This window comes from Osmerus eperlanus, chromosome 7 (genome assembly GCF_963692335.1).
Source record: "Osmerus eperlanus chromosome 7, fOsmEpe2.1, whole genome shotgun sequence".
NCBI lineage: Eukaryota > Metazoa > Chordata > Actinopteri > Osmeriformes > Osmeridae > Osmerus > Osmerus eperlanus.
Genome location: NC_085024.1, coordinates 5,619,838 through 5,638,019, shown reverse-complemented (window position 1 = coordinate 5,638,019; position 18,182 = coordinate 5,619,838). Strand labels below are relative to the sequence as shown.

Genomic DNA, 18,182 nt, shown 5'->3' with positions numbered 1-18,182 from the left:
GTGCTACCCACAACTGACAGCTCTGTCGTTGAGTGTTCAATTCAGAGCACTGTCAAATCACATCTCGGAACTAGCCTACATTATGCGGATTTCATTCGAGGAGGGGTTCGATAGCGCACACACAACAAAAACAACACAGATAAGCACATTGTAGAGCCTACTGTAGCCTACATTGTGCAGAAAATAAATATATAAAATTCGATAAATTGATTAGTCCATAGTAGTAGATACAGGTAAAAAGAACAGAGAAAATTAGATAGGAATGTATCCTTGCTAAATGTATAGTTCCATACGATTCTAAACTGTTAAACGTTATTTTAAGTTCTATCAAAGAAAAAAAAATACATTTGGACACTAGATGGCAATACCGAGACTGACAAGTTATTGGGCTAAAGAGGAAAGGGCAAGCCATGTCAGGATTTGTATGTGCTTTGCTTTTTATTTTATTTGTTCATTTTTCCGTCAAAGCATTGCTTTTTCTTAGACACAAACAACATTTCAGATACAGTTTAATTCACTGTGTCTAGAGGAGCAGTGGGATTCAGAGGAAACTGTTGTACAGTAGGCTTTTTTTAGTAAAGTTTTCTTCAAAATGCCTAATTGTCCTGTATGCTGTTTAACATGGTGCTACTAACACATAATAGTGAACAATCTTATATGGCAAGGTTAAAACATATTTCACCTTGTGCCCCCTTTTAATTACACTTTTGATTTACAAGGTTATTCGAGTACTTATTGGTCGCGGCGAATCTGTCACCTGCACATTACGTCAGAAAGTAAACACCACTAACGCACGCGTATTGAAACGCAGAGGACGAGAACCCCTCCTTGCTAGTATTAGCTAAGTAAAATGTAACACCGCCGGTTAAGTGTTATGGAAACAGATTTGTAAAGTTGGCAGGTCGGAAGAGGCAATCGACACATCTGTAGAACTTGAAAAATGAATACGAATGGCAATATTTATGCAAGTCGCAAGAGGAAAAAGCCACAGAAAAGGTGAAGTAGGATTCTTGCTACTGTCAAGTTGCTTGCTACAGTAGCCACGTCAATATAAATAAGTTGGTTTGCATTTTTGAGACTGACTTTATGGTTTTTAAAGCTAGTTATCTAGCAAAATTATCAAGATGGGTAACAAAAAAATGAATGCACGGAGTAGTTAATAGTCGAAGTGGCAAGCTTTCTAACTGATTATTTTCCCCATTTCATGTGCAGTCTGAGATATTCAGTAGAGAGCGATGTTATATTACAAATACGAGCTTTATATTCACTAATCATTCTACAGTGTGACTGACGACGTTCTCTCCTTGTAGTGTTAAGCCAGCTCCTGAAGGCGCTACAACTAATCCCTCTAAAAGACACCGGGATCGTTTAAATGGGGAGTTGGAGCGAATTGCCAACCTGCTACCTTTCCCTCGAGATGTTATATCCAAACTAGATAAACTGACTGTCCTAAGGCTCTGTGTCAGCTACCTGCGTGCAAAGAGTTTCTTTAATGGTAAGACAAGATGGTAGACAAAGTATGGTGGTTTGGTTGTGTTTTTTTGTTTTTTAGGAGCCACAATGGGCAATAGATGTAAGCTCCTGATTGCATTCTATGATTTCCTTATGGCCACACTTTTCATGACTTAATTCTCTTATCTCACCATTAGCATAATTACATAGAGATTGATTAATCTCACCGCTCTTAAATAGTGTGATTGTGATACCTTATTTCTTTTTGCAAGTCAGTGTGTTTTCCCCTACTCAGTTTGCAGTGCTACAGTGGGTTGACAATGGTCTATGCAAGGAAGAGGAGAGGAAACTCACTGAAATAACAGGATGCCATTAGGGTGTGTGAAGTCCTGTGGAAAGTAGAATATAAATGTGTAATCTCTCTGATCTCTTTCTTAGCCGAAGCTTGAGACTACTCGGCTAAACGTTTTTATGTAGACAGTCTGTTGTGGTTGAAGGCCAGGGTGTAGCATGTAGGCTATATTATCGTACTTGAAGGGCACAAATGTAAGGATTTTTTGTGTGTGTTGTTCGTTTGATAATTAATGTTAGTATGTATGTAGTTAATTGGTTGTAATTGATACTGTGGTTATTCTGATATTGAGGTCCTCTACCAAGGGAAATGACATGTAGTACTCATGACTACATCCTCCCTTGCAGTTTACAGAGCAATATTTATCTGAAAGGTGCAGAAGACTTGACGCTTTCTAGTATCTGCTGTAGATAACTGTTTAAAGAGAATCCTCCTTCGTTACACTTGAACTAATATTTACTCTCTACATTTGCGGGGGTTTGGAACTAAACACACACATTTTCATTGGGCTTGGCATGAGTTTAGCTTGTTTCTGTGTTTCATGTGTTTTAGGAACTTTGCAGATTCCACATACTCCTTAGGGGGAGGGGGGATGTTTGGATGTGCAAGGGGGGCTTGCGTGAGTAATCTACAGCAGACTGGTTGAACTCTTGACTCTTGGAAAAGGCTTATGAAACAGTTTGATAGTTGTTGGCTCACACTGCAAACTTTGACCTGTTTAGTGTGGCTTTTGGGGCTTTGCCAAGGGCTGATGTGAACCAGTGCTGGGGGGGGGGGCGATTCTTTGGACCACGATAGAGGTGTATTGCATGCAAGGAGTGCCAGGGGATTTGTAGCTATAAAACAATTTTGCTGGTGCAGTTACTATTCAATATAGGCTTGTAGGATCAAAATTCTCATTCAACTTGTCTGGTAATGGTATACAGCCTTAATAATGCAATGAAAGCTTGACCAGTCCTCAAACAAATGCAACAAAACGTCTACACTCCAGGCTCAAGACAGCTTAACTATCGATAGAGATGACAATGAACACCTTTGATGCCAACGTTTATCTTTGCACAACATTGTTCGTAAAAGCAAAGACAAAATTATTTTTGCCTTAATATTCTCATTCTTGTTATGTTTTCATGTGGCTTGTCTTTGTGACTGGTAACTGGTTTGTCTGCATTCTTTCATAGTCGTGAATTGTTGTGTGGTTCTGTAACCATGATCTAGATTGCATGCTATTGTGTTACAGCGACCCTAAAATCCACCACCAAAGAGGGTAATAGCCTGAAAAAAGTCGGACCAGAACTCCCCGAGGGAGAGCTTCTGTTGCAGGTTGGTGATATTTGCCTAGGTTCCGAGCTGTGTTGGAATAGGAATGTTCCCAAATGTTGTCCTTCCCATATTTATTTAAACCAAGTTAAGTTTTAGATCATGGCTTCAGATGACATATTTAGCTTTTTATTTACCAAATTGGGTAATCCCCAAAGTAAATCATACACTTTGAGTCTTCTCAGCTTCTCAAAAGATCCGTGTCTGGAAAGTATGACACCCACATATTGTAGCATTGTCGTTGAGAGAAAAGGGGATTCCAGATGAAGGCGATAAAAGATTTCTGTGATAAAAAAGAAAAGGTGTCCTACAGGTTCCTAACCCCGTAGACGTGTACCTGTGCCCCAGACCCATCATTTCTGTCTGCCTCCTCAGGTGCTGAATGGGTTCATACTGGTAGTGACTGCGGGCGGAACCGTGTTCTACGTGTCCTCAAACATTCAGGATTACCTCGGCTTCAACCAGGTAAAGACCTTCCTTGTCCTCAGTTACCAAATTAGCTTGAGGTCACCCCCCCCCCACCACCACCACCCCTCTCTCTCATTCGGTGGTATCATTCGCATTGTTTGTGTTACCTAACGTTTTGCGTGTGAAATTCGGGTCCCCTCGGACAAACGTGATTGCTGTGGTATTTCCTCAACATGAACGGAAGCCGGAAACTAAACAGATGGCAAGTTTAATAGACTTGTTTGGGGTATGTGACCAAACTAAGGTTGAACCCAAGGGCCAGTGAAAAGCACAGCAGTAGGCTATTCAAAGTAAACGTACATATAACATCATGTCCTACCACTATGTGGATGTGGTTCAAGTCCCATGTGTTTTTGTCCCCCCCAGTCAGATGTCATCCACCAGAGTGCTTACGACCTCATCCACACTGAAGACAGGGGTGACTTTCAGAGACAGCTCCATTGGGCCCTAAACCCTACCGCCCCTCTAGACACTGGACAGCTAGTGACAGGTAAGGCCAAGTGTCCGGTGAAACGGCTACAGACGGGTGATCTGTTTGAACTCTACTCGACTTTGGTTCATGAGCACAACACGGTTGTTGACAGGATGGATGAGCTGCTTTTGAGAAATACGAGGGGCAGCAGATGTATCTGTGTGGGCACATGAGGGGACGAAGCCATGCATGCTGATATGGCACAGGAAAAGGAACGCAGCCAAACAAGGAAGTGACTTGTGTGGAAAGAAATGATGCGTGAACACTTTCAACTCTTCTGTGTCAGCCAAAAGAGAGAAGTTTCTCACTCCTGATCCACACCCTTCTACCATTCGGTAGCCTGTCTTTGAAACACGAACCTGTAAGCGTTCTCCCGGCGAGGTTTTTCACGTTTTCGCTGAATCATTTGAAAACACGATCAAAATAAAGCCTTGATATCAGATCACTGGCATCTAGACAGTCCTCTTTTCAGTGACACTAGAACCCCTAACTCTCTGATGTCATCACGTGGAACTGTGGATTGACTTCCACTGTTTGGGTCTGAGCCCTTATTGAACCCAGGGCACCCCCACACCCCCCACCCCCATGCCCGGCCCAGCCAAGCCCAGATCACCGTGCCTCACAGCTGGTGCCTGGGAGAAGACATGAGCCAGTCTGCGGCCTGAGCAGGCTCATTTTTATACATCACCACCATATCCACTTTCATACAGGATCCAGTGACTGGCAGCATGGCAGGCCCCCTGCACTGGGTGTGTGTGACAGCTGTGTACAGATGGTCAACATGCATGGCAATAATCAGCCTGGATGCAGAGATCCAGCTTTTCAGTGGCCCCTTCTGTGTGATTAACTCCCAGTAGATCACACTTCGAATGGCTTCCCTGATCAGAATAATTTATAAATGAAAACAATATGAATAATGATTCATCATCTTTAAACAGGACCTCCTTGTGGATGGGAATTTCTTGCAATTTTTATAATAAAAGAAAGACTGAAGTGCATACTTTTTTTTTCCATCTTTCAGGTTCTGACGAGTCAGGGCCTCCACTGACATACTACGACCCAGAGGTCCTTCCACCTGAGAACTCTGCCTTCCTGGAGCGCAACTTCGTATGCAGGTTACGCTGTCTGCTGGACAACTCTTCTGGATTCATTGTAAGTTGGTGGAAAGAAACTTGTCCCAAACAGGATGCCACGGCAGTGTAATCTAGTTTGAGTGGATTGACTCTCACTCTCCAGGTCTGGGATTAGTCAGTGTAGTCATGTTAGTTAGGAAGGGGTTACATTCTTGTTGCTGTGAGGAGGGGGATGTGGTGGGTTCATTTAGAGTCTTGGCTAATTCTCTTTGGGTTCAGGGAAGGGACACAGGCTAAATCCAGATCTGGAAGATCATGGAGATAGTGGATAGTGCATGCTGGGAGAACACACAAAATCGTAGTACTTTTCTGTTCCCTCACACTGTGAGTTAGAGAACCGAAATAATGATTGACTTGGACTTGGTTGAAATGGAATGTTCTTAATTTATTTTCATGATTCAGTTTTACAGCTTTTAGATGATTGTATTATTACATATTCAGCACCTCTACATTGTGTTCGCTTATTGTCGTTCTGCGATATAACTTATTTCAGAGTTCAGATTGTCAGCGGCACATCTTTATTCTTTTCCATAACCTCAGTATTTTCAGGTTGGCGAGACTGTTTTTTACCATTCAAGAAAGTCTCACAATCCTGGTTGACCGGGTTTTTAAATCTAAAAATGGGAAACGATATGAAGAAGTGTGCGATGTGCTCTGGATTGCCTCAAGTTTCCCCTGTTCAACCCTACTGGGGGAAAAAAGAACCATGTTGAATGACTGACATAAAACATGGTCTGCATAAAACAAAGTTACCTAATCAGACTGACACATTCAACATCTCATCCCTATTGTTCGATTTGAATTAGATTCCCAATGTTAGCTTAGTTTACCTATCATTTATTGTCTTTGTCTGCGAGCATACATTTCCATTTAATCATTTAGCAGGCGCTCTTATCCAGAGCGACTTACAGTAAGTACAGGGACATTCCCCCCGAGGCAAGTAGGGTGAAGTGCCTTGCCCAAGGACACAACGTCATTCGGCACTGCCGGGAATCGAACTGGCAACCTTCAGATTACTAGCCCGATTCCCTAACCGCTCAGCCACCTGACACCCTGACCTTTCCGAAATCCCCAGGGCCTGACTGCTTGACGGCTTTTGGTTTTACAGGCCCTCAACCTTCAGGGACATCTGAAGTTCCTGCACGGTCAGAACGAGAGGGCAAAGGACGGCACCCCCATCCCCCCCCAGCTTGCACTGTTTGCCCTGGCCACCCCCCTGCAGCCACCCTCCATCCTTGAAATCCGAACCAAAAACTTGATCTTCCGAACCAAACACAAGCTGGACTTCACCCCTACCGACTGCGATGCCAGGTGGGTAGCTGCCCAGCGGGCCTCATTGCCGTTAACCCTAAACAAGCCCACGCACACACAACACGTCCAAGTGTAGGATGAAATCGTGCCGAATGTACACAGTTGCCGTGCGACTGTTGCTATGTATGCTGCGTTGCTATCGTTGATGTTTTATAATGCCATCCGTAAGGCGAGGGACACGTTTTCCTTTGGACCAGGCGGTTTCAGCTCTGTCTCGTCCCCTGCAGAGGCAAGATCGTGCTGGGCTACACCGAGGCAGAGCTGTGCGAACGGGGCTCGGGGTACCAGTTCATCCACGCAGCAGACATGCTGCACTGCGCCGAGTACCACATTCGAAGTAAGCTCGATGTTCTCCTCACGTTGTCATGCACCGGTGGATCGAGCCAATTCCAGTCACGTTGCATATGCATGTTGCTGCCCTGTGCTGAACACATTGAACTGCTGTCAAAGCAAACAACATCGGCTTGAGTTTCAGGGACTCAAGGGCATCCTCAAAGTGTGCTCTGCTTAATCATCCAAAAATGGTTGGGCATGAAGTTCATAAAGTTCACCTGTGTGATAGATAGAGAGAGCTGTTTTTGTGATAGACTGAATGTTTGTTTGTGTGTGTGTTTGGCTGTGTTTCCCCCCTCCCTGCACAGTGATGAAGACCGGGGAGAGTGGACTGACTGTGTTCAGGTTGCTGACCAAGAACAGTGGCTGGATGTGGGTTCAGGCCAACGCCCGGCTGGTCTACAAGAATGGCCAGCCAGACTGCATCATTGCTTCCCAGATAGTCCTTACGTACGTCACTTCAGTGTAGCTTTGTGACACTTTTGATACACACAGTTAACCGCATCAAAGAAAGAAAAGAAATATATATATACGTATAAAAAATAAAATACAGTAGGCAGTCCTGATTTGACTTCTAACCATGTCTGGTTTGTGATGTCAGGGAGGAGGAGGGGAAGGAGGACCTCCGAAAACGGACCCTGGAACTTCCCTTCTGTTTCACCACCGGCGAGGCCGTGCTCTACGACACCACCTTCCCCAAGACCCTCCGGGACGGTCTCTCGGGGGACTCCGGCGCCCCACGGAGCGACGACCTCAACAGCCAGACCGCCAAACCCCTCGATCCAGACTCGCTGCTGGGCTCTCTGCTGAAGCAGGACGAATCGATCTACGTGTGCGTCGCCACGGCGAACCAGCCGGCACGGGCTCCTTCTCCTCAGGAGGAGCCCGCAGGCCTGCCCGAGGAGGAAGGGGGGGGCATCTTCTCCAGCAGGTGGCAGGAGAGCTTCCTCTCCCTGCCTGAGATGGCTCTGTTCAAGCAGGAGCCCCAGGGCGTCCCGTCTGGGGACAGCATGGACGGGGAGCTCTGGAGGTTCATGAGAACCCTGGGCGTCGGCAGGGAGGACCTGGAGATCTTCCAGCAGGACGACGTGTTCCTCAACGTGGACCTGGGAGGACGAGGCGGCTGTCCGGACGCCACGGATGAGATCCTGACCTACGTGCAGCAGTCTCTGGGGAGGTCCGACTGTGTGTTGTCCTACAGCGCCAGGGTAGGGGATCAGGACCCCAGCTTTGCCTGTCTGGAGCAGCAGATCCCCATGCAGCTAAACCAGCTGTCCGGGGAGCAACCGTCAGCCAAGCATCCACAGCCCTTCCCAGACCCTCAATGGAGGCCCCAAAAATCCCAGCCCCTTATGGTCCACCAACCTCTGGAACAGTACCAACAGTACCAGGCACGGCCTCAGAAACTCAAATCCCCCCTGAACACACCCCACCAAGAACTCCATCTCCCACGGCCGCCCCTAAGCGGACAAGGGTCCGTCGAGGGTCGGAGCCCCCAGCCTATCCCTTCACAGCTGCTAGGTCCCAGACCGATGCACATGCAGGTGAGCGAGGCTCAGGTGAGCAAGGGCCACTCGCAAAGCCAACAGGCAGGATCAGCCGCCCACAGCCTGGAGATCCCTCCGCTGTTCCATCCGGGCCTGCTGAGGCCCAGCCAACCCCATCGCCAGCACCTCTGCCTGGGGGAACCCACCGCGGGCCTCCCCCTCAACAATCAACTGAACACGGTGTCAGTGAGCTGTCCTCCCCAGCTATCCACCTGTGTGGCCCCGGGTCCCCAGAGGCGGGGGGTGGTGGGGGACGCCTCTCCTCAAGACTTGGAGGAGCTGCTGAGCAGCCTGGACTCAGGGCAGCCTCTGGGGCAGGATGGGGGAGAGGCATGCTGGGGTCTGGAGGCCAGGAGCGTGTACCAGCTCCACCTGACTGACCCCCATCTCTCCAGCCCGGGCCCGGCTCCGTACAGCCACCCTCAGGTGCTCGGTCTGGTCAGGGGCACAGAACAGCCCTTCCTTATACAGGTGGGTAGCACACTTGTTAAAGACCAGGCCAGCATTATGAACGGGTTAAGGCTTGCTACAATCAGTGCATTTGTATTACTTGGACTTCAAACAAAAATGTTTACGAAGAGTTTGGATCATAGGAAGTTAGACTTTTGTCAAACTAAGATTTTGGGGGTCTTTTTTCTTTGGTTTCAGAATGGCAGCTGTGGGATCCTCCAGGAGACTAGCTCTGCATCCCCAACAGAAGGAGACTAGACTTCCAGAGCAGCCAAAGCACCAGGCCCCTGCTAACAGCTGGCCCTGCCCACACCGCTCTCTGAGGGGATTCGGATGAGCCTGAGGCCCTGGAGCCACATATACAAAGACCAGATGCTCCACCCCAGGGCCCGGAGAAGAGGAGAGGAGAGAGGCTGTGGAAACTGTCCCAAGGCCAGCTTATCACTACCAGGCTGAGCCGGGGCCTGAGCCGGGGCCTGAGCCGGGGCCTGAGCCGGGGCAAGCCCCACAGACCCACGGCTGCAAACGGAGCCAAGACAGAGAAGCAGAAAGGCACTGGATTTTAGGAATGTATCGTGCCAACTAACGGAATGTGATGTTGGAAGGTGTTGTTTTATTGATGAACTACTGTCCCGGACAATGAGATGTGAATACTATACAATGCACTACCTTCCCTTGGGGTAATTAAGATGAGATGTCAAATGTTCTTTACCTTCTTGTAGCATTATGACCATAGACAATGAGGAAAGCCAAGTTTTGTATGTCACAAATATTAATTATGCTTTTTGTCTTTGAAGCACTTTAATGTAGATTTAATCTACAGAATGGAGGCTTAAACTACATTATCAATCCAAATATATGATCTGGTATAGGATATTGCTACATGCCAGTTTGAAAAACAAATGATCTTTGATGTTTTAGATTTTTGTACAATATTCGTAAGTCATCCGTTTTCTCTGTTGTCTTCTAATGCTCAATTTCCCAAGTGCAACAATTTCAACATAATTAAGAAATGAATAATGTATTTTTTAAGCTATAATGGATTCACAGCACACACAGTACGAGGTCTTACAATTTCCAGAAGGCCTAAATTGAAATCTTTACTCAACTGTACTCACGTTACAGTTACCCTTTCTTTTTTTTGCAACGTATGCAACTTGCAGTGATGATAATTATTCCACCTTGAATAGTAAACATTGACCAAATAACAGGCTGAATGAGCTCAAATTGATGTTTGATGGGTTTTGGTCAAAATATCTATTTTGATGTACGAAGGTTTTCATCATTTACATCATACTGCACTTTTAATTGAGGTAAATCTCAAATGTAGCACTGTTTTTTAAAACTGAGCCTATTTGGGCTACAAGTGCAATAATCAGTCAACTTTATGGTTAATTTCTTCTGTAAAAAATAATGCTATTGAGAGTTGTATAAACGTAATTATTGAACAATTTGGTTCATTGTTTGTCGATCCAATTTCAGGTGTATGAAATTAGAAATTTTAAATGAAGTCTAACATCATACGTGAGAAAGTTCTCAGTTTTTTGACAATCTTACTGTAGCAACATTAGCTATCTAGATGTTCTAGCTCCTGAACATTCAAGTATGGCTCTATGTTTTGTACAGTATAGGCTACAAAGCCAAGTTTCAAACACAGTTTGATGTAAAGCTTAATTTTTTAGTTCTTTTGTTTGTCTTTATCGAACCGTTTGAGCAAATACATAAAATATCCATTACAGAAAATGTTTTACAGCCTCTAAGTAACTGTTAGTAATGAGATATAAGATACAACATGACTTAAAAAGAGTAATAGACTGTGAGGTATGAGGTCAGACACAGGGGGGGTTAAGCCAAACTCATCCATCATGTCTAGCCCATCCTCGAAGACTCATCCGAGCTCCACACAGCAATTTAGCAGTTCCACCTAACGGCAGCTTACTCAGCCCTCAACAGTAATCACCATCAGACAATTAGACCTTGGTTCCTGGAATCTCCTGATGCTGCTGCAAATGCTTCCCGTATAGTTCCCTGATTGGACAAGGTCAGAGGATGGTGTCTGTCTTAACAACTTTTGTTAACAACAATTCATAAGATAGCTTTACCTCTCGATAAACCGCAGTCCATTTGTCCTTTTGATAAAATGTCTCTTATCTCAGGAATTAGGCTTTGGTCATGAGTAATTGTCCGGGGTGTGAACAGGGCAATAAGTCCTATACTCTTTCGCCCTGGAATGTTATAACCAGTAATTAGGATTAGACTAGATCTACTGTTTTACATAGCCCATATGCAGTCATCGAGATTTTCGGACTTACTTTTGGATACTCTGAATTGTGCTGTTATACCTCCCCCTAGTGACTACTCCCTTGAAAGACAATTACAAAACAGCACCCATTTATTCTTAAGGCCCACATATATATTTAATTAACATTATGCATGGAGTAAGGTAATGTGGATTATATATTCCTTAGGTAACCTTTGCAATGACTGAGCTGTTTCCTAAAACATGTATTGTCATAGACAGTTGTTCTTGTATATGTTCCCGTTGTTGATATAGTTGTTACTGTAAATCCATCTTGTACAAAATCAGTTCGGAGTCATTGCTTCCAGAGATGTCTCTGTGTGATTCCAGATGGAAACACAACTGGAAAGAAACACTTTCACTTCTCGAGTCAACAAACGTTCGTAAAACATAAACAGTTTGTGTGTGCTTACCACACACACAGTTCTGGAGAGGCCCAAAGTCCTTCACTGCTGTGCAGTGTCAGCACAGACATCTGTGTAAAACAATCAATATTGCCTTAGGGCTTTTAGCGAGCACAGCATGTTCGGTTGGTTTAGGATAATGTTGATTATGTTGATAAATAGGAGAGTTCAGGAGGATGACGGGTCTTAGGAGCAATGATAGTGTGGCTGTCTCTTGCCATGGAATGTTACTGACAACAGCTGATGATGCAGAGGCGTAATCTTCTCTGGATGGTGGAAATACCACAGACAGGACTGGCGGAGATGCCAGTGTGGAAAAGAGCCAGAGGCTCGTACACAAGACTGGAGTTCTGCGGCGCACACAATGGGATGGTTTCTCACAGGCCAACACAGTACATGGAGATTCCAGTGGTCGTGGCACATTCCAGGCATGGCCGAAAACCCCTGTCCCCAATAGTCGTTGGCTTATTTTTGTCCATGGGAAAAGAATTTGAAGGATATTTGATAATTGGGCAGTTTGTGATGTGTGGTTTTCTGTCATTTTCTTGTTGAAACAGCTGAATTAATAGCTTTCTGGAAAGAATCTTTCATATTATAATAGACAGATATGTTGAAAATAGTTTGCGGAAAAACTGTTTTGCTGCAAACTCACAATCCTAATTAACAGAAAAGATAATGACATGTTCTATCTAGTCACATTCCTCTGCAGTCCCATCGACTGGTCGTAACAGATACGGTCACATTTCTTCCCTCCTCAAACATCTGAAGCATGAACAGCTACTGGAAGTCTTGGACCCTGCAGTGGTGTTGACCCCAGGCTGTGTAGGAGGACTGAACAGAGACACCAGTGATTATCACTCTCTGGTAAATGAGCAACTGTTCCAGCAGAGTTCCAACAGAACAGTGGGGGTAAGACAGGAAGATAGGATCCTTGTCAAAGAAGGTGGATTATGGTCACCAGCTTCTCGCGTTTCAAGGCGAGGAGACGGGGAGGAGGGGGCGAACGGTGGAACGGCGGCCATGGTGTGCTGATGGTTTTGGGTGGGTAGGTCCCCTTTGCTGGAGGTAATCCTCCTGGATCTGTCCTTAAGCCTCCCCAAGGCCCCAGTAACTCCAGCTGGAATGCAGTCTCACTGGGGCAGCTGGGTGGGAGGGGGGTTCCCACAAATTGAATTAAGAGGAGGAAAGTGGAGGGAGAGGCGAGTAAACACCTCAAGATGGAAAAAACAGATGCCCTCTCTCACCGCGCCCATCTCCCCCTGCCCCCCCCCCCCCCCGCACCTCACGCTCCTAAAGAGCAGCCTGACCCTGTCTTTGCCCCCACCCCCACACTCCCCACCCTGTAAACTGTGCATGCTGACCTGCAGCACCTGTGCTTTCTACCAAGGAACTACATATCTAACCTACCAAGGAAGCCAGGATGGGTTATTTACTCTGCTAATGCCACAGATCTGCAGGATTCATTCCGGAGTGCCACGAGTAAACTGGCAACAGGTTGTTCTTGTTGTTCTTGTTGTTGTGGAATGGAATAATAGTTTTTTTTTGTTCACAATACCACCAGGGGTATTTTATCATCAACTTTCATATGACAATGGCTTTTCAATTGGTCAACTTGTCAGGAGGGTTCCAGAAACACTGTACGCCGGCTGTAAAGCGGAGTGACGGCTTTCTTTAGGGCGCTGCTTCCAAGTCTCAGCCATGGCTGCTTCGTTTCCAGGTGCCAGCTGTGCTGTCCTGTGTGGCAACCATCGCCACGGTGACACGCACGCACACATTGCCACTGCCTCTGTCTCTCAGGCAGTCAGAATGAGGAATGGCGAACAGCTGGCCAGAGGAGATCCCAGGATGAAAGCGGTGTGACCTGGTGGGTCATTCCCAGCTGTTGCAGGACAGTGGCAGAGAGTTGGAAAGAACAGGAGCTGCAGTGGTTCATCGTCCCATACCTTTTCACCCGCTGCCAGTGGCCAATCCCGTTGAAATATTCCAGGTGTTAAACTTCCCATCGACATGTGCTGTGCAGAGTTCTGTGTGTTCTCTGCTCTGGGGCTGTTCCCTCCATTTGCCACGTCCTGAATGCAAGATTGATGTCTGAATTCTGATAACATTTTGAGCCATGCATTCCCTCTCAAAAGCTGCATTGAAATAGATGTCAATGATTTGATGTCAAATGTTAGTATTTACAATAGAAGCAAATCAAGGAAGGAAGGCCCTTACTCCATTCTAACCCCAAAGACATTTGTCCACCGGGCCAAACAATAAACCAAGGGGAGACAGCAAAGAATGCTTTGAAGTGACAAATAAAAATGTGAGGTCCTAGACAGCTGTGGATTTATGACGATGACAAATCTGCATATAATCTGAACTAATCGTACATGCCTATGCTCCTGGGCGAGATAAAAGCATCTCTCCTTTCCAGCATTCTCACCGATGACCAGTGATGTAATCAGAAGAGTGGGAAAGTGTTTGGGCTGAAGGCTCACGGCTTCTTGTTCCCTCCTGTCTTTGAAGTGTGCTACCGGCTGTTATGACACACACCACCCATTCTCCCAAGGGACAAGAAGAGACCTCGGCACTGATACCTAGCACTAAAAACACAGGAGAAGAGCATAAACATCCCTGTATGAAATTACATGACTTCAAAGGTTCAGTGGGAGAAAATCTGGACTTCAAAACAGTTTTGTTTCTCGACATGATAGGGACATCCTTTGTGCAGCGTACTGCTGTAGCTTCAGTTGTGGCAGGAGGTGGCACTGTTTCCTTTCATTTCACACCGAATGTGGACCCCAGTGGTATTAAAAAAGAGTGCTCGACAGTCTTCAACCCTGGTCCTCAGGGCCCACTGTTCTATGAGTTGTAGATGTGGCCCTGCTCCAACACACTTGATTCAAATGAATGGGTCATTATCAAGCACCGCAGAAGCCTGGTGACGACCATTCATTTGAATCAGGTGTGTTGGAGCAGGGAAACATCTCAAAGAAACAGCACAGTGGGCCCTGAGAACCAAGGTTGAAGACCCCTGTGTTAGTGGCTCTTCTGAGAGCAAGATGTTATTATTGTAGTCCCTTACCAACATGTGATATAGATTTATGAATATCATTCTATTGCGTATGATGCATTACAGAAATGTTAGATGTCCTTTATTCTCCAACAACAGGTCATTTGTGTAAATAATTCAATGGATTCAATGAAGTGTTCATGTCAAGCCTTCAGGTACACTTTAATCTTCTTGAAAGTATTTTGTTGACGCTGGAATAGGTCTACACGCATAAATAATAAGAATCTGTAAGTCAAGTCCATCCCTCATCGTGGCCTCCTCTCCCCCGCACTACGGGGACTCAACAGTAAAGTCTGTGGAAGGGGGGAGGGGGGAAGGGAGGGTCTTTTCAGTGACCCCGAGGCTAACCACAGCCTCCCCAGCCCCGCTTCAATGTTCCGTCAACTGTTCCTGGCGACAACGAAGAACACTTTCTCCTCCTCAAAGTGAACTACAGTCGCAGAAATTGAGAGAGAGAGAGAGAGAGAGAGAGAGAGAGAGAGAGAGAGAGAGAGAGAGAGAGAGAGAGAGTGAGACTTGCATTGCACGAACCTCACATTGGACAAGAGATGCTTCCACTACAATACAATACGTTTACTACAATAAAGTTAAATGCACTGTCCAATAAAAAGACAAGATTTGGCAGCAATCAATCACAGGTTAGTTGAGAGTATACTGATATGCCCAGTAGCCTACCTACGAAGCCTACGTTTCTAATAGTTCAGAAAATGTAACTGTGCGCATACACAGTAAAACCGATTTAATAACTACTGTTGCTAGGTCTGCCTGCACCTTGGTTATGGTGGCATCTCTCCAGCCCTCTATCCAAAGCTATTTATAGTACATTCGTCATACAGCTTCAGACACTGATCGCATCCTCACTAGCATAAAAACACCGCGCCAGCGCCTGACGTGTACTCTGCCTTGAGCCCTACCAGTTCACTCCCGACGTTACTGGTCAATCGAGTTCACTCACAGCGTTGATTTATTTGACAGAAGGTAGGTAGCTTAGCTATTTGGAATGATGCGATTATACCAAGAATGAGAAACGTGGTTCACGCCAGTGTTTAAATAGTGTTTCCAGTGCATTCGTCCTTTATTGTATGAACAATCGGCAGCCCACCATATCAACAAGTCAGTTGACTGACGTTGTTCTACTAAATCGCAATGTAACCTTATTTTCATATCTATTTCTCAAACTGCACGTAGACTACTCTAAAGAAGTGTTCTCACAATAATGAAACTGTCACATCCCACGGGATAGCAATATTATTATATTTGCCTGCTTGATATCCCTGTTGTTTTACACTTGTGGACAGATTGAATTCAGTGTGCAGTGATTGAGGCTCCAACCAAGCAATACCGCTGCCATCTAAAAATAGTCTGTAGCCCACATGTATGATCTCACCAGACGTGACAGAAGTAACAATGAGCTGGGAGAGTTTCTTTCACTCCACAGATAGACATGGTATATAAGCAATAAAGGACACAGTGGGGGCCCGTAGGTTTATGATTTTCATTCATTTGCCTCAACTTTAAAATTAGAAGATGTGCTGGCACGAATAGGGTTAGGCTATAGGTTATGCATTAGTAATACATTAATAGATTCACCTAAAATATTCAATAATCTGCATTACAGCAGCTGAAACGTTTTGGCTTCTGTAAGCCTGAGACTAATCTCACAGATGTAGTATGTCTGTGTTTGCTTTTGCAGTTGCGGTTCAAGCAAGTGAAACATCATCATTGAAAACACATCCTGAAGCATCTGACAAAGGTAACAAACATTTAATCAAGTCAAAGTCAAAGAGTGATTTATCATGTGTATAGTGCAAAGGTTATTCTGGATAATGCAATTTTTTGGTGACAAGGCAAGCAACAACTACGTAGTGGAATATAAATAAATAAAAGTATTCATTCAAAACACTATGAGCAAATGGGCCAGGAATAGCACCTAGCATTGGCTGAAAATACACCCTGTTCACTGAAATTGTATCTCCTGAACAATACTGATTGGATCACTCAAACTAATCAAACTAAAATATTGGAGTTACAACTAAAGAATCCTGAATGTTTTCAATAGTTATCAGTTGGGTGGACCGGCACCAGTGTAGGGTTTCCAAAGGTAATCCATTGGCCATACTCTATCGCCTGGCTTTATAAGGAAAAGCCCAATTGATTACGCCTGCCAATGTTCTGTCCAAGAGATGTCAAATAGTGACACAGTTGACTATTACTACAGCGCTGTAATGGGGGATAACAGGAAACTGCCAGTCTACGCATGACATTTTCACGTTGACAGCAAAACAAGGGAAAATGCTTCATGTTTTGACATCAAAGCCCCTCGCGGCCATGTGCAGATAACCCCTTCTGTCCTCTTCCCACTTCAGAATATTTATGATAGATTTTATTTATTAATTTTTGTCATCAGACTTGTTCTTGGCACGCCGTGGGCTCCCAGATGTCCACACACTGCTCAGATGGCTTGAGGGGGCAGGTGCCATCTGAGCTATGTCAGGGAGGGAGCGAGTCATTTCAACAGCTCCTTACACTTGTGTTTGACACGTCATTTCATAGTGCCAAATGTGTTGATTACTGTAGATAAAATCGTGTGTGATAGAATTTATTTCACAAGTATTGTTAGTCATTGCTGAATTATTCATAGGCCCTTATTAGTAAGAGCAATTAGCCAGTAATTACATTATATTTTGTTCATTTCAATGAGAATGCCTTAAATGAGATGCTCAAACACAGCTTTAGACAGGTACACAATGTTTCTGCTGAATTATTTACATTGTCAGTTGCATTAACAGAAACTAGCAGTGACTTTGTGTTCAGTGATGCAGGACATAAAATACTTTCCTTGACTGGACAAAATGTGTCTTACATGCTGGAAGGAATATTCTGGACTGGACCAATAGTTCCTGGTTTCTGTTTCGTTTGACAGTGGATTTAATTATTTTATAAATGCAATGTTTTGCCAGCAGTGAGGTTATGGACTAGGCGGTCGTACTGTGGTGTTCTCCCTCATGGGGTTTGGAGAACAATCCATTATAGGAAGAAGGCCGAAGCATTTAAGGAGTTTACTGTTGTTAGTTGGAGCAGCCTAATCCATTGTTGTTTCTAATCATAAAATACAAAAAGTGTTAAAGCACATGCTGTTGCTGTGTTGATTCGGTTCAAATGTTCTTGTTCCATTTCACACATTTGGGGTGTGAAGTAGGCAGACTATGTGTCACTCAGCAGAATGTGCCACTCAATTAAAACTATCAGTAGAGAAAACATTAGCATTGCCTGCCCAGACTGCTTGAGTTTGGTCAGAGAGAGAGTAAGAGATACAGTACGATTGGACCATTGATCATTGCTCCCGATTGTGTTTAAATTAAGATTTTTTGTGTGTGTATTCTTAATGAATTGACCCCTCTAATAGAATAGTAGGGTATGATATCATCATTGTATTTTTCTGATTTACTGTATTTGGTCGTTTCCATAAATACTAAATTGACATTTGGGCATTTGGGTGTTTTTTTCTTTTGCCTTCTATATGAGGAATGACAGTTGGAGTAGAACAGTCAGTGGTTAGAGATGACTGGATCTGAAACCATTTTAGAGG

The 18,182-nt window shown here is 44.8% G+C and overlaps 1 protein-coding gene across 2 annotated transcripts; it reads left to right on the top strand.

Moving 5' to 3' along the window:
- The first annotated feature begins 787 nt into the window (after positions 1–787).
- ahr1a (aryl hydrocarbon receptor 1a) lies at positions 788–10,356 on the top strand. 2 transcript variants are annotated; one of them, XM_062466737.1, is made up of 12 exons: positions 788–996; positions 1,311–1,495; positions 3,042–3,124; positions 3,497–3,586; positions 3,956–4,079; positions 5,083–5,213; positions 6,303–6,505; positions 6,733–6,842; positions 7,147–7,288; positions 7,440–8,517; positions 8,551–8,856; positions 9,034–10,356. In XM_062466737.1, the coding sequence occupies exons 1-12, from the start codon at positions 941–943 to the stop codon at positions 9,091–9,093; spliced, it is 2,568 nt and encodes an 855-aa protein (XP_062322721.1). In that variant the 5' UTR covers positions 788–940; the 3' UTR covers positions 9,094–10,356. The 2 variants fall into 2 exon arrangements, with proteins under 2 accessions (XP_062322721.1, XP_062322720.1); XM_062466736.1 differs by having other exon boundaries at positions 7,440–8,856.
- The last annotated feature ends 7,826 nt before the right edge of the window (positions 10,357–18,182 follow it).

Excerpts from the sequence above, each read along its gene's own strand:
- ahr1a (XM_062466736.1), top strand. The coding sequence starts at position 941 with ATGAATACGAATGGCAATATTTATGCAAGTCGCAAGAGGAAAAAGCCA. Across the intron at positions 4,080-5,082 it reads CACTGGACAGCTAGTGACAG|GTTCTGACGAGTCAGGGCCT; the intron begins GTAAGGCCAAGT and ends TCCATCTTTCAG. Across the intron at positions 6,506-6,732 it reads CCTACCGACTGCGATGCCAG|AGGCAAGATCGTGCTGGGCT; the intron begins GTGGGTAGCTGC and ends CGTCCCCTGCAG.